Genomic DNA, 23242 nt, shown 5'->3' on the forward strand with positions numbered 1-23242 from the left:
GCTATTTTGTTTTTAAATTAATTCATAGTACACCAGGAATAATTTTGTTGTATAGGACAACAGCAAAAAGAAATATTTATTTTAAATGACTTATTATTTTTAAAAGAATTTAAATAATTATAAGATTGATGTATAAGATAGATGTATAAAATAATTTCATCCAAAAAATATATTTCATAAGTGTTGTAGTAACAAACTACAATCTCCAAAGAAACACCCTACTGGTTAAAACTGGACACATCCTTATTTGAGGTTTCAAGTTCAAATCCTGAGAAAGGTAGGATGAGATATGTGATGCAAGATGAGTTACCTTTTATTATGTAGTCCAAATTTAATATGGACTTCTAATTGACCTAAAAAAAAAGTAACACACTATCATAACAATTGACAACCACATATTTTTATTTTTATTTTTATGACATAAATAGAAACTATTACAACAAACAAATGCATTTTGTTTTGTTTCTTTAATGTATGATAACAAATATAGAAAGTAAAAAAAAAATATAAATAGCAAACCTTCATTTTGATCAACTATGGGTACTATTGGGTTGAGTGAATTCAACAGAAATATTTTACATCCCAAAGGAGCTATAATCAAGTCCTGCTATCACCAAAAAAGCCCATTTGATTCCCTATTTTATCCTCACTCGTGGGATCTAGGCAGTCCAGGGGGGTTACCACGACTCCTCTCTTCTCGAGAACCAATACATTCCTTATCAGTGTATGGCCAGATTTCTATCTATATGAAGAAGAAATCATGCCACGAAGGGGATTCTTATTTGTACAAATGGTATTGATTAAGTCCGAGCTAAGGGAGCATGATCCTTGGCCAAATTGAATTTTTAAATATTTTCTTATTTTTTTGTGTAAATATGTTGAACTTGAACTTAAATAAGTCTAATAGTACTCTCCTCAAACTAGGATTTTGGGTTTGATATATCATATTTTTTTCATTTTCAAATTAATGATGAAAAAAAGCATAGTCACAAGAAACGTAAGGAGATTACAAGCAAAGAAAAAAAAAATGCTAATTAGTAGAATTTGTTTGCTTTTTCTTAAGAGAAAAATATGGCTCCTAACATCAAATATAATGGATTTCTAAACCAAATAAGGGGGAAAATAATATATCTGCACTAACTTCTTGACTTTTCAAGTATGGTAAATAGTAGTAGCTCAAATGAGCTCAAAAAAATTTGAATGTGAAACTTTCACTAATGAGATTTTCTTCAACTTTTAACTTTTTATAAGGAACTTTTGAAGGAGTTGGATTCGAGGGTTTTAAACTTTTCAACTTTTATTTATTTTTTTTTCTAGCAAATTATTCTAGTTCATGTATGTTATTAATTTTCTTAAATCATTATAAAATTATCAATGTGCTAATTATATTTCTTAAAAATATATACAATCATTTTTAAGAATTTAAAAAAAAAAAATTTACCAAACTCAAAATGCATTTTTTTCCCCATAACTTTTTCTTTGTATGAGACAAAAATAAAATTACAGCAATTTCAATTAACTTTCTTTCATAAATTTCTTTTTAGAGGCTCATTTTCAAAAGCTATAAGGGACAAGCTAAACTTTACTGACTTTGTCTTATTTTATATGTTCAAGAGAAGAAGAGCACTAATTAAAATATAGGCATTTATGAACTAATTACGATTTAATTATAGATATTTATTTGTTATTTATGTGTAGTTATAACTTAGTTAGGAGATGTGCAAATTTTTTCATGCTACTATAGTTTTATTATTCAATTAGCTAAATTTTTATTACTCGATCAATTTTTTCATAGAAATAACATAAAATGGAAATATAAAATAGAAAAGATTTCTTACTGCCCCTTAGATACAAGAGACACAAATCTAATATATATTTTTATTTAATTTATGCATAAAATTAATTAATTCTTCAATCTTTTTATTTTTATAACTTAATTGAATTATTTTTCTTTCTTCAACAATGAAATTTTAAATGCTAAATGCAAACACCCAAGAAAAAGGTTATTAGTAGCTATAAATTAATTATTAGTTATTTCTTAAAATATTTTCATTCATTTTATAAATGATTAATTTTTGTGTTTTTGTTTTTATCTATTTTTAGTATCTACTTAAATTGATTTAAGATTATCTACCTTAAAATAAGGAATATCAATGACAGACTAGTAGGACCTCTTTAGGTATGGATTTAAATAAAATTTAATACAATTTTATACTGCACAATACAGTAAGGTTGTGTTTTAAGAACATTCATTTAAATTTGAATTTAAATTTGTATAACTCGAATAAAGTTCAATATAATTTTATATAACACTATTTAAATCTACACAAATCTAATTGTCAAGTCACAATCCCAATTTCAATGAGGATGAACATGGGAAAAAAAACATTATGCAATTGATCCAAGTAGAATAAAGACGAACTCCTAAAATAAATAAAGTTACACCTTTGTTTACAGGTTCAATATGGCCCCCTCCCTTTTCATTGACCTAACAATGAGAATGTAGCCACCCCACCCCTCCAACAAAGCAGCGGCAGCAGCAGCAACAGGAGGGTGAGCAAAACACATTCAATCTCTTCTCATCAAAGGAATTTGAGAGGATAACCTTGTACCGCCTGTATCAGATAATGGATGTCCACGCTGTGCCGAGGCAATGAAAGGTCTAAAACTGGCTCACGACTGCAGTGTACAAGCACCATCCCGCTCCCCCCATTGAAAAGAAACACTGAAAAATTTGGAACCAGGGCAATGCAGCCAGTTCAATTTATGTACAAATCAACTAATAGTCATACTGTACCACAATTGTTAAGGTACAAAATGTGTACAACATTACAACACAAGAGTTCCCAAATCTAGCAATTAAAACAATACAACTTGAAGCTTCTTTGACTAATTGCCTTGTGGAGACTAGAGAAATCCCACCACCATAGTTACGGGCTTAGCATCAATTAGATAGCAAAGAAAAGAATGCCAACTTTGTTGGAAAATAGTCATCTTTGCGATGAATGATGAGTCCTCTTTCGTGAGCGATGAGAGTATCTGCAAAACATGTTTATTTTTTCAACTAGTTGAAGTTTTAAGCCAACTACATTTCAAGCTTGAGTACTATGGACTTACGAATCTTCATGCTCTTTACTTGTCAATGACTCATGTGCCGTTAATGAAGGTGAAGCTGCCTGTATTTAACATTTTAACATAACTTGCCTTGAGTTTGACACAATTACATGAAAATAAACGGTCAAACATAAAAGCATAACTGCTGCAAAAAGAACAGGCTTTTAGTGCATTGATAGGTCCCCAGACACCATATGGATGGAATCAGGGGCTAGCACAAAATGCAAAACATGCCTTTTTTTCCGTAGTCCTTCATAGGTCCAAAGAAGTTTTTTGAGAGGGTTACATGCACCACAAATTTAATTAATTGTAGGGAACAGAAGTATTGCAGTCATCATTATATTTGCAAGTATTTAATTACAAACACATTTCTCTAAATGGGAATAAAGAAAGAGAATTATACTAACAGCACGGCAGAATTGTTTGCGGCCTCTGCTATGGACCTCCACGTAATCTTCATATGACTGAAAAAATCAACAGCAAGTCATTTACTGGGTAAGAAAATAAATAAATAAAAACATACCGCGCCTGATGACTGGACAAGAGGCATTCACTGCACAGTCAAAAGAATTTAGACATGGAAACTACAAAATAAGAATCGAGAAGGATACTACCAAGTTTTCATATGCTACAACCTTTATGCAGCAGCAAAACATTGAAAACCATGCAAGAATTATAATTTCCCACTGATTCAGAATGCAATAAGGTTTTATGTATTTGTCTGTCTCTTTCTTTGTTTGCCATGCCCATGAATACATATCCAACAAAATGCTACTTTGAACACATACCCCATAACGACATCCATGTGACACAGGTTTGATATGTCTACTTCACATATTTTTGTGTGCCCATGTAACATAAAGTTGTTTTGACATGTCAAATCTTGACAGGCTGACCCATTTCCCATTACCATATCCATGTCATGTGGATGTGTGTCTTTCAAATATATTTAAGTGCCATTTGACATAAATATTCTTTCATGCGTCAAACGTCAATAAGTTTCCATCAGTTTCCATCCACAAAACCAATGGTTACCTGTAAGATTCTTGTCTAGCTAATTGTTAAAGAAAATCATTTCAATCAAGACAAAAGGCAAAAAATAAAGAACTTAGTTACTTGGCTTATATGAAGTTTTTTTTAACCACTTGGCTTATATGAAGCTTTTTTTTTTTTATGACAATAATGACAGAGTCACTTCAGAGACAACATACTCCTTTTTTACAATGCCATTAACAATCAAAAATGAAATAAGTGAATTAAAAGTAAAGCTAAAATCCCTCAAATGCTGCCAATAGATTCAAAAATATCCAGCTCCACTTCCCAAGGAAAGCCTCATTTTAAAGAGACAAAAACAATTCAATGAGTTTGCAGATAATCAATGATTCAATTGGCTACATAATGTTACATTGGATAAAAATCTGCTACATTAAGAAATTAAGCTCCTGGAGAGCCATCACTTTGCAGGTGAGGCCACACTCGGTTTTTCTATTTTTTTAAGTCAATTCACTTTTCTTATTTTATTATATATTGGAAGAATTGATGCACATAAGGTTAAGCTGGCTCTCTCATCACAAAGTAATTGACATAATTCAAAAGAAATAAAAAAAAAAAAAAGAGGTTGCAGAGTTAGAACTCCATTCACTCAGTGAACTCTAATCATTTAGATGTAGAGTGAAAACAAGTTATTTCACAAAGATTATAGAACTCCACTAATTGCATGTTTGGTACATGGGAATGGAATGGAATTGAATTTATCACTTGATTTTCTTCACTCTCTCCATTCAAATTTTCATCCCATTCCATTCCCGCCTCATTCCATTCCACAACCAAACATGGTGTAAATAGTATTATGGCTAACAGTGACTAATAAATTATGTACAGCATGTAAGATAATCAATATATTTTAAACATGGACAGCAATAATTTGCATAATGCAAGGAACCAGCCATAAAATAATATACATCTCATAAAGATGGATGATTAGGTCTCATTGCAGCAAGTGAAAACTACATAACATAGAATTTGGCCTTGTAGGCATTGCATTTAATTAAAATGTAGAAGCTCAAATAAGATTAAATTACCATTTCAAGAAAATCATCCTCAGTTAAGCTGCTAGAGAGAGGGCTTTTATCTGCAGACAAACCCCAGAGGTCAAACCAAGAAGAGGGATTTGGCTCCACTTATACTTCAGTTAAGTTCTTACTAATGCGAGACTGCTTCAGCAGTACAGCAGAAGTGGCAGGAAAATTTTCAGGAACAGCCCCAGTTGATCTCTGGTTTGATAAGTGGAATTGACTTGCTTCAACTTGATATGGATAGAGCAAGGAAGGATAAAGCACAGGTGTCCTAGACCATGGCACATGCACTGGAGGTAGATTATACTCTTGACCTTGTAAAGAACATGAAGGCTCTATGGAGGACCTTTTTGGAGGGAACTCTTCCCTGGAAAAATCATTCTTGCATAAAGTCATGAAAATAAATAAGATTTATGATTATATCATCAACACATCCCATTGCATTTCAGCTTTTGAAGAAGCTGTACCTTTTAAGCTCACTTTCAACATTATGCTTTCCATCAAGGAGATCACATAGAGCCTCTCCGATTTCTTGAGACAACTCCTAAGGAAAATGCATAAACAAAGAAAAATTCAAACCATCTTTCAGACGCAAATGCAGGAAAAGGATTAATGAAAATATTGGGGGGAGGGGAGGGAGGTAGCAAGGATACCTGACAATCTCTACTAATCTTCACAGGTTTGAAGTCATTCAATGGATTCCTGAGATGGAGTGTCTTTTGGAAAGGCAAGTCATATAACTGCAGCCATTTCACCTTAAAACTTCGCCCCCAAGGATTATTTCCCCCACTTCCTTGACTCCAGACATTGTCCCTCCTCCACCCAACAGAAGACATCATTTGTGCATACCCTTGGAAGAAACCACTCATGTTGACACTAAATATGAGAATTACTTTACCAGAATTCTGCAAGACAAGCGTATGCTTATCCATAAAGCATCAAGATTGAGAAAGCAGTAAATAACATTGCACTGTGGAGGATCTTACATTAAAGGCTTCTTCCAGAATTGGTTCATTCATGACTTGAGTAGCCCAAATCCCTTTCTGGATTGATAGTTGGATATTGTGATGGTTCAAACTCTTAATGATAAAATATCTAACACTGTACAGCTTACCCTTTGTATTTGCACATGAATTTACTACCCGTTCACAAGAATATCCTTGCTCACTAGGGACATCCACTTTTGTTTTGTAGCTTGAACTCTCTGATGAGAAATTTTCAACTTAGTTATGCACCATTAAAGCAAGTTATGTAAAAACCGCAGGAGCACGCTCAAATTTTTAGAGAAGCTATATCTAATATAGACACCATGAAAGCAACAAATGCCGACCTTCCTATGGTATTACACGTTATTTTAAAATATAAATTGGTGGCAAAGATTCCCCATACTCAAATACAAGATTTGAAAGTGTAAACCAGAGCTCCAATTGAGCTGGATTTTCAAGTAACTAAATTGAATTTACAAATTAGCTAAAATGCACATCAGTTTTCTCTCATATTTTAGTCAGGGGTGACTTTGTACTTTACACGTCTAAAAATTCTAATTTGCCCACTACATCCACTGCATGAGCATATGGGTGCCAAAGATGAAGAATAAGAAATAGAATAAATAAGCAACATTACATATTTTTTTCTTGAAAAAGAAATGAACTCCTTATATTTCTGCAGAAATGTTCCAACACCAAGATTTTACTGTTATGGATGTGTTTTTTTTCGGGGCTAAGGTTTATGGAACTGAACTGAACTTAAGGGTATTGGACTACACTGTCAGCTATAATTATCTTATTCCATGTTTGGATTGTTGTCCAAAAACAAAAAACAACAACAAACAACAAAGGTCAATCTAGTCTTTCTATTCCTTTGCCACTCCTAGCTCATGAGGAGGGACCCACCAGCCTAATGCCATGTAATGGGTTTATAGTGCTTACCCAAGCCTAGCCTAGCCGAGTTAACCAAAAAGAAAAATTTTAAATACCCTTTGGTCATAGTGAGAAGGCATTAATTTTGAAAATTCAAGACACCTTGCATCCAAACAAGCAAACAAACATAATGCACTCAAATACATTCATATATCCATTACATGCCCATACATACATCATACATACATACATACATATACATACATACATACATGCATGCATACAAAGACGTTTACATATACATATACATACATCATAAATAAATATATGTATATATTTACACACATACATGCAACTATACTAAAAACTTTTTTTCAAGACATGCCTGCATGTATGTCTTGTCTGTGTATGAACATGGATGCCCTGCGCTCCATGCATCAAAACATAAGAGGAATTCCAAAATGTCATGAGCTGAATATTTCACACCTTGCGAAGGGTCATGCAACACTAACTAAAGCACTCTTACTTAACTAGTCAGCCAAAGATTACTACAATTTACCACAAGAACATATTCACAGCAGTTTAATGTAAAGCAAAAGCAATAAGCAATTCATGAAAGCAAATGGCAAACAAGCAGTAAACATTGAAGCAACATAATTCATTAACAACGCCTCCGTAAGCAATGCATGTTTAGTGAGGAGACAGGTAGGCTAAACATGTTTACAAAAGCTAGTGAGTTTTAGAAGATTAATGAATGTTCACATTCATCCCTCCCCTAAAGAGCTTTATATACTATTTTAGCTCTGGTACCAAGGAACATCAAATTGTTCAAGGACTCAAAATCATACTCCTGCTGTACACGAAGGCTTACACATACTCAAAGCATAAAACATATACTACCATCTATATGATGGTAGCCCATCCCATGCACCCAAGGCAAGTGGTCACAAGCAAGCATAATGCCCTAAATAAGCTTGGCTCGTGGCACAAAGCCACCTAACTAGGTTGAGGATAAGAAAAACTCAATGTTAGGTAAAGGTACAGGATTCAAGGAAGTTGTAGAGGCAGGTCACTCTAAAAATCATGTATGCAGAACTAACACAAGGAGACTGAGCTAACAGTGCAACTTTCACACCTATCTCCAAATCTGAAAAATTCTTCTCTTTCTTTATTTCAAGAGATCACACAAAGGAAAAATAAATAAATAAACAAACAAATAAAAAATATACTTCACATTGAACTGTCTTTTTATTTACACCTTCTACGTGAGAAGCAGTACAAATAACTATGGAGTTCGGCATAGTTCAAAATAACCAAAGCCAACATTATAAAATAAAAACAAAAACAAAACCCTAAATAACTGATAGGAAAGAGCAATGATTGATTTCAAAAAATAATTCAGAATACAATTCCAAATGGAATCATGGTTTTTGCAAGTGGTGGAATCACTATTCCAGTCCAAATGGGCAGGAAGTCAGGGGAACTGCCATTCATTCCACTGGAATTGTTCCAAAATTTTTTACTTTACCAAAATACAACCAAATAATTTGTTAAATTTCAATGTACCCCTTTTCCAGCTATGTCATTGGGCATGACCACCCCTTTTCTCGCTGTGGCCCATCCATCCCTAATAGCAATTGTTGTTTAGTGCCAAGTCTCATTCACATTTTCACCCAATCTTACCAAAGGCCAGAGAGCAGCTACTTTTTTTTTCTTTCCAATCTTTTTGATAATGTCAATGCTGTTGAGTGCCAATTATCATTCACATTTTGTTTATCCACTGATCTGATGGGTGAAACCAAATTTGTAATAATCCATCAAGGTAATATTCCAGCAAGGTCAAGGTATTAATTTTCCAGTGAATGATCATCATAATGTTCCTCCAGCGAGGCAAAGAGGGGCTGCTTATCTAATAATGGGATACATTATTTTCAATAACGTCTTTCATAATAAGTTTTATATTGGCTAATTAATTATATTCTATTTGATATTTAAATTTCAAAGGTATTTCTGGAACGGGAGTATTTATTTCTCCATTCCAGAAATTTTGTCATGTGTATCCAAATGTAGTAGTTGTATTCTGACCTCCATTTCATTCCTACTTTAATTGCATTCGTAGTTGCCTGCTTCAATTCCATTCTTGCTCTAATTCTATTCCATAAACCAAACAGTGTTATAGATGAACTAACATAGACAATAACCAGGACAGAAACAATCAATATTTCTTTAGTGCTTCATAAAAAATATTTTTATTTTCATAAAAATTTGTGAACTATAAGAACTCCAGCCTTGGCTTTGGCCCAAATGGCAAAACAAGTACTTTTTTTCTGGAGGAGTGCATGTACGATCCAATCATCTACTCGAGGGGAAAAAAAAAAAGGCACTCAAAACTGAGGAAATCATACAATAATAATGCACACTTGTATGCTAAAGGTATTCACATATAGCATGATAATAATTATCAAAAGACAAAATGAAAATGTACATGCATCATATACAACCTGGATCGTCCAGATTCCCCATTTCGTGTTTCCATTCAGTCAATGACGAATCAACCACAGATGCATTTTCCTTAGTCGTATCACAAGACATGTCCTTATTGACCTCCTATGTCATATATGTAGCACATGCATGTTAGCGTGCAAATTTAGGCACCCAATGAATATCAAGTAAGATTTAACACTACACAAGAATAAGCATTAACTATCCTTGCAATTCATCAATATGGAACTAAAACAACCATATATAAGCCCTATTGCTGAAAAGCAGAACATATGCTGAGCACCAACAGTCAGTAAGCAAAAGCAAAGGTGACAAAATATCAACCTTAATTAATACATAATAGTTTGAGGAACATTCAAACAGTTCCCCATAACATTTCATAGCATACTGTGCCCAACATAATTAAGTCAAAAAATTCTTAATACTACATATGCATTAATGGAAGCCTACAAGAAATGGCATGTACCGCTCTACAGCCTGTAAGCTCCTCATCAAAGACCAATAGAACACCAGCACATAAATAATATAGAAAGCAAGGTGATGCAGAGGCAGCAAGGATCTGCAGCCATGGGAGAGAGTAGATGAAAGGGAAGAAAGAAAGGAAGAGGAAGAGAGGAGATATGAGGGAAGCCCATGTTCATTTCAATTCAAATTCAAAAACTGCCACAACACGACTTTCACACAATATTTATAAGAATGCCTCTTCATATGGAATGACACATAAACCCCTAAAACTACATTACGTTAAAAACATACCCCTAAAATACACAAATACTACAAAAAATGAAAGAAAAAAAAAAAAAAAAAAGGCCCCAAACACACACAATCCAATACTAATTAAATTAAACACACAATTAACTACTAACTAAACCCAACAATCCCTTGACCCAAATCTTCTTAATTGTTCTCCAACAAGGATATTCCAAAGATCTTGCTTCTTGCCCTACATTAAATCTCCCCCAGTTAGAAAAAATTCAGCCTCGAATTTGAAATGCCAGAGGATCACAAGTAAGAAGCAAACTTGGGCTCTTTGAAAGCCAACGCTTGAGTGATAGAAGAAACCACGCTTCATTGGCAGCACCATAGGCTTGAATTAGAATTAGCATCAAAGAACATATGATGGATGACAAACATAACAATAGGAATGTCTGAGAGACTTTATGTCTTCAAACTCATGCATTTCCATGCTTATAGTGTCTTCAAGTTGAGTATTTGTGACTGATTCTTTGTCGTGATTTATTGATAAAGTGGAATTCAAAATGATTTTCTTCCCATTATAGTGGAAAACATGTGTGTTCTCGTGTCAATCACTCACACCCAAACCATTCAACCAAGGAGAATTCAAAGGCATGCATGGCCAATATTCATGGGTATGATATCACACCAAACATCATCAAAATACTTACCTATTTGGATAGGATCCAAACATCTTTCACAAACATGTGAGGTGGTGTTATCAATCAAAAAATCTCATAAGGCTCTGCATGAGGCTCTAGATAAAATTGGATATGAGTGAACCCATTTGTAGAAACTATATTCACAAGGCATCTTCCATCAATGATGATTTTACAAACATTTCCTCCACACTTGAGAAAGGTGTGGAAAAACTTGAAATTGTGCCCAAGGTATGATGGCATTCCTTTGTCCAAAAAATTGTCTACCTACTGCCAGATTTGAATATACCCCCACTGCAACTATGCATAACCCAAAAGTCTTAACACAATTTGGCCACAATTCTCATTCTATACATGTAAAACCACAAGTTCACTCTCAATTTTCTAGAATTATCTTCAAGTCACCTTTACTCCTGAATATCACGAATAAATTAAACAAATTCACTTGCAAAACTTACAAACTGCAGCAATAAAACCTGATTTTTGATGCTGGCAGGATAATTTCTTGAATTTTGCAGCAAATTATTGTGCTTGCTTACAATATATTGTGTCCTCAATTCAAATATCATGCCACAGATGAAAATATCGTGGAAGAAACCCAAAAATATCATGGCCAGAGGCAATTTCTTGCAAAACTGGCAGTTACAGAGGACTCTGCCAACTTTTCTCATGCACATTGCTGGCACATGAGCCGCCAGCAATGACTTTCCAGTGATGATATTGGGCTAAGGGAGAGGAATGGGGAATTAAATGGTGCTGGTGGTGTGATGAAAAAATACATAGGAGGTCAGGGTTTTCGAAGGTGTGTCAGGCTCCTCCAATGGTCAGACGGCAAGAAATTTTAGGGTCTAGGGTTTCCAGGGTTCTGTTTTTGATGGTGTGGGTGATGTTTGTAAGATCTTAGATGGAAATTAGGATTTTGAAAAAGGGACACAACCAGAATTTTAAAATTGTTCAGAACAATTTCTCCTTTTTTTAATGAAATTTCAGGGCAGAGAAGAATCAGAGAGAGAATGAAGGAAAAAGAAACAGAGAGAAAGAAGACAAGAAGAAGAAAGAATAAAAAAGAATAGAAGAAGGCAGAAGCAAACTTTAGACTAACAAAGGAGAAAGAAAAAGAATAAAGGAAGAAAATTAAAACCTGAGAGAGATTTGAGAATTATGGGAGAGAAGAAGAAGAAGAAGAAGAAGAAGAGGGCAGATACTGCTGGGCAGTAGGGGAATAGGGGCATAACAGAGGATCAGAACCAGAGAAAAGATCAGAAGAAGGAAGAAGAAAAGAAGAGGAGAAGAGAGGGGAAAATGGGGGATTGAAGTGGAAGAACAGGGATCAGTTTTGGGCTCTAATACCAAATGATGCACAGGTAGGATCAAGGATCTGCAACCATTGGAGAAATTAGAAGAAATTGAAAAGAGGAAGGAAGGGGAAGAGAGGAGAGAGGAGATACAAGAGGGAACTCACGTTCACTTCAACTCAAATTCAACAACTGCTACAACATGGCTTTCACACACTATTTATAAGAAAGCCTCTTCGAACCAAATCTGACCCGCCTAAACTGCATCTTAACCAACCTGCACATTAAATGAGTTGAATATGGTATCAAAATTTTGTATCCACCTCTAAACGGGTCAGATCGGTTTGAACTAGAGGATATCCGCTAAACCGTTTTAAAAAAAAAGAACCCAGATTCATAAAATTATGCATAGCCCAATTGCCCAATAGCCTCATAGCCCAAAACCTTGATTTGCTGACTTGCTAAGGCCTAGGCCCTATGCGGAAATGCCCATAAGCTCTTTGGTTCCATTCATTCAGCCCCTCTCCCTGCCTCCCACAGCCCACTACCAAGTCCCAAAATCCCAGTCCCAGTTTGGCAATTCCCATTGTTCCCAAACCCCAACCACTCAAATTAGAATAGGTCCATTACCATTAGGATTCATAAATTAGACCATAGGAAGCAAAGAAATCCTAGACGGCTAGACAACTCACGAGTCACTGGTCACAGCTTGTTTGCTACTACCGATTTGCACACAACGGCAGCCTGCACTGCTTCTGTGCTTCAAGATTAAACCTTTGCACTTCACATAACACATTCTTATCACCATCCTTGACTCATGGCTAGTGCACGTCAGCCGCTGCATCGCCACATGGTTTAAGGGGGTGACTGTCACACCACTGCACAGTGCAGAGAGCTTCAGTCCACAGCCGCCAAGCGCCAGCCTGCCGTTACGCCACAGTGACCACTTGAGAATTAAGGCTGAATTTTTTCAAGACCTAGACAGTGAGGCCTTGTATAGTTGTATTTGTATACTTTTGGTGTAAGTTAATAAGACATTAACTCAAATACTAGTGTTTTTGTGAACTGATTGTGTGTTTTAATTCCACTACAAGTTACATGAAAACACCCTTGACTTGAGCCCTTGAACAGTGACCCTGCTAATTTTATTCTATTTCCTTTGAAGTTTAAAAACTGATTCTGATTTTTTTTTTTGGGGGGTGAGGGGGGGAAAAGAAGGGCAATAATTACAAACAGTTGAATAGAAGAAGCATTGAATAATCAAATATTTAATACCATAAAGGCCACATAAAAGATTCACAAGTAAGATCAGCTAGCCCAAGAACAACTACAAGTCCATTTCCTGAACATATAGAGTTCCAAGAAGCTTATAACTTAAATGATAAAATAGGATCTAAAAGAAGCCTTATGGCCTTTACTCTTTACCAGAAGAACCCCCAGATGATGCTACCTAAATTTGGGAACATACTTTTAAATTTCTTCTACCTTTTGTTATTACTGTGACTGGACAAAGGTTGACTGTGGCCTTTGAAGCATAATTGCATAAACGAGAATTTTTTTTGTTTTTTCCGTGTAAATCCTAAGAAGCAAAATCTCTTGATTTTGGACCAACATTTCCAACCAGTGCTTGAAATTTTTGCGTACACACTTCTACAGTGTTGTTGGGGATGGCAAGGAACCAAGGATGACATCTAATAATATATCTTTTCAATTATACGATATAATTTTTCAAGAATGACAAAGTCGACAGCTAAAACATGACTTCCATTTGATGTAAAATGCAATTATGATAATATGTATGCTTTTGTTTGCTTTCATTTTATCTTGGCCTCCTCTAGAATTACAGTTGATCATAGAGAAGACATTTAGACACTAGAGTTTTCCTCATCATTGTAGTTTTACTTTTGTTTGACCTCAAAACTCTTGGAAGTTGCAGCCTTGTTGAAGTAACTCTGGTAACAGTAATGGTTAAAATGTAGGATCAGGGTGAACAAACAGAACGCCTTCAAGATTTGGAGTAAATTGAGGTAACTTATTATTGCAAAAGAAATTCATTAGGGAAGAGAAGAAATAAATACAATCAAAAGAAAGACAAGCAGTCCTCCAAAGAAAAAATAAAAACCTACAAACGAAGGAAATAAGTAACTCAATCCAAAAACCCAACCCTTAGCATCATAATTAGCAACCTTTTCAACCCTTAGCATCATAATTAATCAAACTATTTAAATTAGCTTAACTCATGATGCCCTATTTTTCAAAGGCTCCTTTTGCTTAGTTATTATTTAATGAAATTTCTTGATTTAGAAGGTTGTCCACTCATTCCAAATTCCAAAATATGGACAAACAAACCATCCAGCTGGTTGACCACACATCTCAAGATCAAACACAACATTCAAACATTATTGGAGAGAGGAGGGCTGAGTCTACGTGTTGGAGCTGACACAAAACAAGGTGTGGAGGATTATAGTGCTGTTACAAGTCTAATAAAGGAGATCCTTGCTCCATTTTCTTTCCTGAGGTTTTATGGGTAATTGTTGGTGGAGGATTTTAAAAACAAGAGTGAGAATGCAAGTTGTTCATGCACAAACAAAGCTCTGAGTGTTCTGTCCCTCTTGATGTTAATAAATTTAAGTGATGTGTTCGGTCTATGAGTCTATGACTTCAATTGAAGTTCTGAATTTCCCTCGGTCTGTTAATTTCTATGATGTTCACTATTGGTGGTTGTTGGATCTTATATAATTTCTATGGTTTTGGATTAGTTTATTTGTTCAGTCTTCCTTTGTTTGTTCAGTCAAGTAACAATCATTGCGTTTGATTTTACAATTCTCTATTTATTGCAGCTTATTACTAGCACTAGGAAAAATGTTTGAATCAGTAGCAAACACGATTGATCAAAATGATGAAATGAGTGAAGAAGAAATTCAATTGCTAGATCCATCAAATGTAAATTTTACAAATGAAACAACTCCAAAGACTAAAAGAGCTAGGAAAAACACATCTAATTGTTGGTTGATTGAAAGTGGAGATAAACATTATGCTCAAAGTATTGTCCTAAGAAGTATCTCTATCACAGCAAGAACTCTGGGACCTCAAACTTACATCGCCATATAAAAAAAAATGTATCGTTAAGTAAAACAATGATATGAAACAAATGCTAATGAGTCAAAGTGATAGGCAACTGTCTTTACATGCAAGAAAACTTGATCAAGCTGCACAAAGTAGAAAGTTGGCAATTGTGAAACACAATTTGCCCTTTTCTTTTGTTGAGTATGAAGGAATTCATGATTGGGCTTTGGAATTAAATCCAAAGAAAAATCTGTGCCGAGAAATACTGCAAAAACTGATGTTGTGAGAATTTTTACCAAGGAAAAATAGTATATTCATGATCTTTTGTTGAATAATTCTAGTTTCTCTAACTTCAGGCTTATGGACTTCATTAAACACTGATGGCTATTTATGTTTAACTGCAAACTTTGTGGATAAAAATTGGAAGCTTCAAAAGAAAGTGTTGAACTTTTCAAACATATCTCCTCCGTACACTGGTTTGGCACTTAATAACAAGGTGATGGACGGACATATTGGTGAACTAGGGTATAAACAAAAAATGTTTTCCATAACATTGCACAATGTTACATCCAATGTTTGCTTTGCAGAGTTTTTGAAGTTAAAACTTAACTTGAAAAATGCTTTGATAGGGGAGGGAAAGTTTTTTCATGTTCATAGTTTCACTCACATATTAAATCTCATTGTTCAAAATGGCCTAAAATTATCTCATTTGGCTGCAAACTAAATATGAGATTACATCAAATATGTGAAACATTCATAAAACACAAGAAGGTAAGATTTCATGAATGTAGTGAAAAGGTGAGGGTGTCACGTGTGAGAGGATTTCGCCAAAATTGTCCTACAAGGTGGAATTCTACTTACATGATTGAAAGTGCATCGTATAATAGAGATGCTATTTGCCAATACAAATTCAGTAAAGAGAATTTCAGGTTTTGCCCAGATGAGGATGAGAGGAAGGAAATTAAGAAAATTGTTGCTTTCTTCAAGGTTTTCCATGATATGAGAAATCTTTTTTTTAGGGACATCTTATCCAACTGCAAAATTTCTACTTTGAAGGAGTGTGGAAGGTACAAGTAACTTTGCTTAATGCAACATTGGGTAATGATTACTTTTAAACAGTGTTGGCTAGTGAAATGCAAGGGAAATTCGACAAATATTGATCAAATTACAGTATAATTTTGGCAATAGCTGTTATTCTAGATCCTCGTTTAAAGATGCAATTTGTATCTTATTGTTTGAAAGAAGTACAACCAATGTCCTAAAAAGAACGAGCAAGCAACATCAAACATGAGATGCAATCTCTTTTTGATGACTACATGAAGCACCATTCCCCTTCAACTTCTAAGCCAATTCCTCCCTTTGAAGCAACTGCTAGTCATGATCCTACAACACCTATTACAACATGTGTTTTTATTTGACTTTTATTATAGATTTGTAAACTTTTTATATTTCTATTCTCATATACTTGTTTTTTACGATTTTAAATTTTTTTCTAAGGAAGAAGAAGAAGCTCCAATGTTGGAATTAGAAATGTTTTTTAGAGAGCGAATGGTGGATTGTTATAAAGAATTAGATATTTTGGACTTTTGGAAAAGTCATGAATATAAGTATCTAATTCTTTCTTGAATGATTAGAGAGATATCTTATCAATTCCAATATCAACCGTTGCATCAGAATCGGCCTTTAGTATTGGAGGAAAAGTGATAAATATGTCACATAGCTCTCTTACGCCTGATAATGCTAAAAGTATCATTTTAACTCGTGATTGGTTGTATGGCCAAGGATGTATGCTTATTTAACCATATGAATTCTATGTTATTGTAATTACTATGTATTATGCAATATTCATTTCTTTATCTTTTAATTTTTGAATGAAGTAGAAGATTTTATAGATAGGGAAGAACTTCGCAAAGATATTGCTCAAGCTGAAAGAGCAAGTCATAGCTCCTCCAGTGTATCATCTTGCTTTATTTGATTTTAGTTAAACACTAGCACTTCCATTTATCTTTGAAAATAAAGGGCTTAGGCATGTTGTTTTTGTTTTAACTTGTAGTGTCAAATAAATTACTTGTAAATTTTTTTCCCAATTTGGTGACTTGTAACTTTCAAGATGCTAATTAATAAGTTCTATTTATATTGCATGATACGTGACTTATTATGTTTTAAATTCTTTCATGATAGGCACACAAGGTGAAGAAGATGGAAGCTTTGACGTCACGAATGAAAGCATTACAATTGATCAGAGAGATTCACACATGGTTTTAAATCGCGGTAGCGGGTAGCGTAACGTAACGGTAACGGGTGTAACGGGAAGCAGGAGTAGCGGATGTTACATAACGGGAAGCAGGTGTAACGGCCGTGAATTTTTTTGAAGCACGCACAACCTTGTGCATATTAGCGTACTTGCATGTTTTAAGCTCTTGGCCATTCTTAGAAAGGGTTTTAGTGTATTTTGGACCCTTTAGTTCGAGTAACTAAGTTATTTGGTAAGGGCAACAAGTTTACATTTGTTTTAAACCATCATTGATAGAAAATTACGTGTGTGCACGTATTTATACTTCTCATTGTTCTTATCTGTGATAAATTCTTATGTGTGCTAAATGAATTAATAAAATAAAATACATTATACACTCCATTAATCTATTAGACACATAAGCCATACGAATGATATAAATATAAAATAGCTAGAAAAGAAAGAAGGTTGAAGTTGAAAAATAAAGAACATAAATATCACATTACTAATATTATTAAAAAAAAAAAAATTCCTAACAAGTTAGTATTTTGAAATTGTTAATTAATGCATCTATTGTGAGTATTTAAAGAAAAAGTAAATTTTGTATCATTGTCATCCTCATTATAATCTTTTCCCCCTCTTGCCACTTGGAATATTGAGAATGATATATGAAAGAGAGAGAAAAAGTGAGAAGAAAAAGTAAAAAATAAAATATTTTTTTGGTGTAACAGTCCTGTAGCGGTTACGAAACGGCCGTAGCGGCCTTTACGTAACGGTCGCGGTCTGTAAGGGCCGCTACGGCCGTGATTTTTCTTCCCACCGATTTCACGGTGTGTAACGGTATTGGTAACCCAAAAAACCTTTCCGTAACGGTGTTACGTAACGGTCGCGGCCTTTATTTAAAACCATGGATTCACAGCCATATGGTTTGAAGTTGTTAAGGGGTTTATTGAGATTTGTTTAGTATTGTTTGCAAATAGTTATGTTTTGAGAGATTCACACATTTGAGAATAGCTATGTTTAAGAGACTCACGTGATTTGAGAACAGTAATGATGTTTAGATTTTAGAGAGACTCATATTAGTTTGAGTTTCTATTTTGATTTGGATTGGGACTAATTTCTTATATTTTAATGTGTATAATTTTACTTGCATGAATTATGAATGCACATTTATGAAGTTAAATTATTAGAAACAATTGACTTAGTTACTAGAAAATGTTAATACACAAGCAAACTACATGTTGTGGCATTGGACAAACTATAAGATGTTGTTACCATACTAGATAAAATAGGTTTTTACTTTGTGATTGGTTTCTAAGTGTTTTTACAATTTACCAAATTAAAATTTCAAAAACAAATTTAATTATTATGACACAAAATAAATTGTCAATAAAATGATAACAACATTATGTTTGACAACGGCGGATTATCCGCCATCCACCATGAATTATCCGACCCAAACCACCATTAATCCGCCATTTCTGTAAGTCGAATATGGATTGTGATTTTATTACCCGATAATCCGCCTAATCCATCAGGGATTATTTAATCCGATCCACTTTGCCAAGTCCACATACCAGAATACACAAATACTACAAAAACAAGGCCCCCAAATACACATAATCCTATACTAACTAAACTAAACACACAATTAACTACTAACCAAACCCAACAATCCCTTGACCTAAATCTTCTTAATTGTTCTCCAACAAGGATCTTCCCAAGGTCTTGCTTCTTGTCCTAAATCACAAGGATAGCCATAAGTGAATGTTTGAATACGCCTCAAATTCCTATTAACCAGGGAATTATATTGTAAATTTAGAAGTTTTTAATTTGAAGGATTCTTGGGGGGTGAGAGTTTCATAATTTTGAGTTTGCTTGTACTTGGCCAAGGCATAGTTTTAAAAAATGGTGGTGGTCTACATAACAGAAATGGTCGCAGTGTAGCAGTCGCAGCCATTTCGGATGTTACATTACGCATAGAAGATGCTGTTTCTGTGAATTTGTTCATGAAATTAGCAAACTCGTTAAAAGTTAAAGATTCTCATGCTTTGACTCTAGAATCTTGCATACAAAAGCCATACCATTTGGAACCACTTCAAAAAAAAGCACCTATAGTAGTTATCACTTAAAATAAGTACTATAAGTCTATGATTAAAAGTACTGTTTGCTTGCACAAACACATACTTAGTACAAAAAGTACTTTCCAGAACTACTTTTTTTAGGAAAAGAACTTTTGAAGACGCTATTACTAATTTCTTTTTTGCCACTTACAAGCAATTACCGTACATAGGCAGTGGCCAAAATCTCCATCTCTTGGCAATGAATCCCCATTTTATTATTAGGAATTAAACATGAAGTATAAAAACAATTTATATAAAACTAATAATACATAAACATAAATTAATAATAATATTACCGTTGATTAGAAAAATAATAATCATATATTGTTTTATGTAATAGAAAATACTGAAATGTTAATTAACATAAATATTAAATAATTTTTTAATTATAAAATATTTAAAATATTAATTATAAAATTTAATTAAAATGTTTGTTTATTTAATAATATTATTATTACATTAATTTAAGAATCAAAAATTATTTTTCTATATATTTTAATAAATCAATTTTAATATATTCAGACAACACTTATTGAAAGTGTGTTTCCAAACACCATTTTAGCATTTTGTCAATTCAATACTTATTGTTACTGGTTATTTGGTCCTCTAGCATTATTAATTTGTTACTGTTATGTTAGTAAGCGTGACATATATTATAACTAAAGGGAGAGACTTATCATTGCGATTAGGTCTTCTTATTTACCCAATAATTCAACATGTACCACAGAAAAATCCTACCACCCCTTAAATCTAATCATCCAATGCAAAACTGCAACTAGGATGATCCAGAGCACCATTAGAGATCATAAACAAGTCCAGGAATTGATGGAAAACACAGCAGTTGCCAGAAAAATTCCTGGAGATTGGCCCTTTCGGACCTGCAAACCCCTTAAATTTTACAAAACCAACCTCATAACAAGCCACAGAACCATCCGATCTATAGGGCTATGAAATTTCATTGCCAGAGTAAGCCTCATGCGCCCCCCATGCACTGGCTGATAGCCAGCAGCTCTGACCCCACACACAACAGATGAGAGGCTTTTCCAGTCTGTTTTTGCTCCAATTTCCTCCAGAATGTCTTGAATACTTCCCTACACCATAAAATCAATTTGTTTGTCATGTATTTTGTCCAAAGATCCAATCCTTTTTCCATCAGTCACGCGTGGCACCTTCTTAATGGTTGTGTGGTACTATTAGGGTCATTGGTTAATGTCTTGGGGTGGCAGTGTTCACGTGTTCATTTGTTGGAGCTGTAGCAGTGTTATATTACTTGTTTGTGGCTCATTCGTGGTCATTTCAGTTGTTCACCTTGTTTGTGGTTGTTCTGCTGTTTCAGCTTTTAACCTTGTTTATTGTTGGTATCAGTTGTGAGTGTTGGAATGGAGCCCACGAATCCCACAAATATATTCCCTTCATCGTTGCCACAGATAACGACCGGATATTCAGATGGAAAGAATTACATCCAGCAGTCTAAGGCTGACAAGATCTATTTGACGGGTTTAGGTAAATCTGAACACCTGTTTGGATGGAGTCCAACTCTTCTGAAGACAAAGGGAAGGCGAATGGATTCAGGAAAATGCATTGATTGTCTCCCTATAAAGTAACTCAAATGGGATCCAGATTGTACAGATGTGCATGCATCCAAGGAGATTTGGGATCGTGTCAAGCTCTTATATTCCAGTAACATTACACGTATGTATAATCTACCCCTGAAGTACTTTAGTTACAACAGGGAGACGAAGACTCACAAAGTACTTTGCAGAGATGAAGCACATCCATGAGGAGCTTATTATCGTGCAGCCCGTGACAACTGATCATGAGATGCAAAAGCAAAGGAAGCAAATGACAATTCTTCGAATCCTAGCAGGTTTGAAACCTGAGCTTCAGGCACCCCAGTTTCAGATTCTTGGTACCGCAGGGTTGCCATCCTTTGCTGATATTTATTCTCAGAGTCTTCGTGCTTCCTCCAGCACACATTCCTCAGCCTCTGATCTAGTGTTTCAATCCATAGCTCTGAGAAGATTGCTTTCATTACACAAGGTGATTCTGGTTTTCAACCAAGTAGGAACTCAAAGTTATCAGGGTGGTGCAAGTGATCCTGGTGAAAGGGGTGGACATGGTAGAGGCCCCCTCGCAAGTCCACTCATTGTGAACAAGGAGGTCATAAAATTGAGCAGTAGGGATCTTCACAGTAAAATGCAGCGTATTGCCAAGGCAGCAACCACAGATTCCACACTTTTAGGCTCGATTGAGGATCAGGATACCACACCTATGCTAGAGGAAGAGTAGCATCCCAACAACCTTATCTTCCCATTGCATCTCTTGCTCAGAAAGTAACCCTACAACTCGCCTGTCATCCAGTCTTTCTCGCACAAGTCCTTGGATTATAGATGCCACCACTGATCACATGACATGTATAACTAAATTCTTTTCCACTCTCCAATATTCCAAAAGCTTACCTTGTGCTACCCTTGCTAATGGTTTCACTATTGCCATTAAATAAATAGGGATAGTAAATCCCACTTCCTCTGGTTCTCTTTCCCAAGCTCCCTTTCCATCTTATGTCAGCAAGATTACAAAATCCATGAATTGCTGTCACATTCTTTCCTGATTTTGTTGTCATTCGAGATTTGGAGAAGAGGAAGACAATTAATGGAGGACATGAAGCCAGTGGCCTTTTACCATTTTGAGTTGTTATCTTCTTTTATCGCCTACAGTGCTCTACTATTACACACTCCATATCTATTGACCCCTTGGTCATCCTTCACAAGAAAAGTTCAAAAACTAGTTCTTGAGCGAGAGTTTTGTCAATTGGGAAAGCATCACCATGATCAATTTGTTTCTCAAGTCAACAAATGCACAGCAAGACCTTTCATGTTAGCCTTTGGGGTCCTAGTTAGGTTGTGTCCAAGTTGAGTTTCCAATATTTTGTAACTTTTACTGATGATTATTCACGGATGACTTGGCTCTATTTAATAAAAGATCGCTCTAAGTTGTTTCATATCTTTTGTGCCTTTTGTTCTGAATTAAAGACTCAATTTGATTTATCCGGGAAACTTTGTATTAAAAAGGAGTACTTTAGTAGCCAACTCACTACTTATGTGACTCAACATGGTATTAGTCATCTGTCATCCTATGCCCACACTATAGAAAAATATGAGGTTGCAGAGAGGAAAAATAGACAAATCCTTGAAATCACTCGTACCTTACTTCATCTTATGCATGCTCCTAAAATGTTTTCGAGTGATGTTCTCAATGGTAAAATGTCATCCTTTGATCTCATTGCCTGCTCTCATATCTAGAGGTGAGCATTCAATTGGAAAGGTTAATTCGGTAAATTAATCAAATTAACCAAAAAAATTCATTTAAGAAATTGGGTTTACCAAACTGAACCAAATTAACCTTTTAACCGAACCAATAACCGACTAATTAGCATTTGGATTAATCGGTTAACCGATTTGAACCAATTTACATGTATTATTAATATACATTATATATAAATTATTAATATATACATTATATTAATAATATATAGATTTTATATATTTAAATTATCAATGTTCATTATATATAAATTATTA

General features: G+C 34.6%; 1 protein-coding gene across 3 annotated transcripts in view; it reads right to left on the reverse strand.

Annotated features, from left to right (window-relative positions):
• Window positions 1-2374: 2374 nt before the first annotated feature.
• Window positions 2375-23242, reverse strand: part of LOC131164081 (uncharacterized) — a 30948-nt gene continuing 10080 nt past the window's right edge. For 2 of the 3 annotated variants that reach the window (XM_058121039.1, XM_058121037.1), the window contains 9 exons: window positions 9550-9655; window positions 6176-6393; window positions 5843-6094; window positions 5657-5733; window positions 5318-5556; window positions 5196-5245; window positions 3522-3578; window positions 3118-3176; window positions 2375-3039 (listed from right to left, as the gene is read on the reverse strand). In XM_058121039.1, the coding sequence (XP_057977022.1) occupies window positions 2991-3039; window positions 3118-3176; window positions 3522-3578; window positions 5196-5245; window positions 5318-5556; window positions 5657-5733; window positions 5843-6094; window positions 6176-6393; window positions 9550-9640 (1092 nt within the window). In that variant the 5' untranslated portion in view covers window positions 9641-9655 and the 3' untranslated portion in view covers window positions 2375-2990. Of the gene's footprint in view, window positions 3040-3117; window positions 3177-3517; window positions 3579-5195; window positions 5246-5317; window positions 5557-5656; window positions 5734-5842; window positions 6095-6175; window positions 6394-9549; window positions 9656-23242 lie in introns of all 3 variants that reach the window. The other variant, XM_058121038.1, reaches the window with a different exon arrangement.

Source organism: Malania oleifera, chromosome 9 (assembly GCF_029873635.1).
Source record: "Malania oleifera isolate guangnan ecotype guangnan chromosome 9, ASM2987363v1, whole genome shotgun sequence".
Lineage (NCBI taxonomy): Eukaryota > Viridiplantae > Streptophyta > Magnoliopsida > Santalales > Ximeniaceae > Malania > Malania oleifera.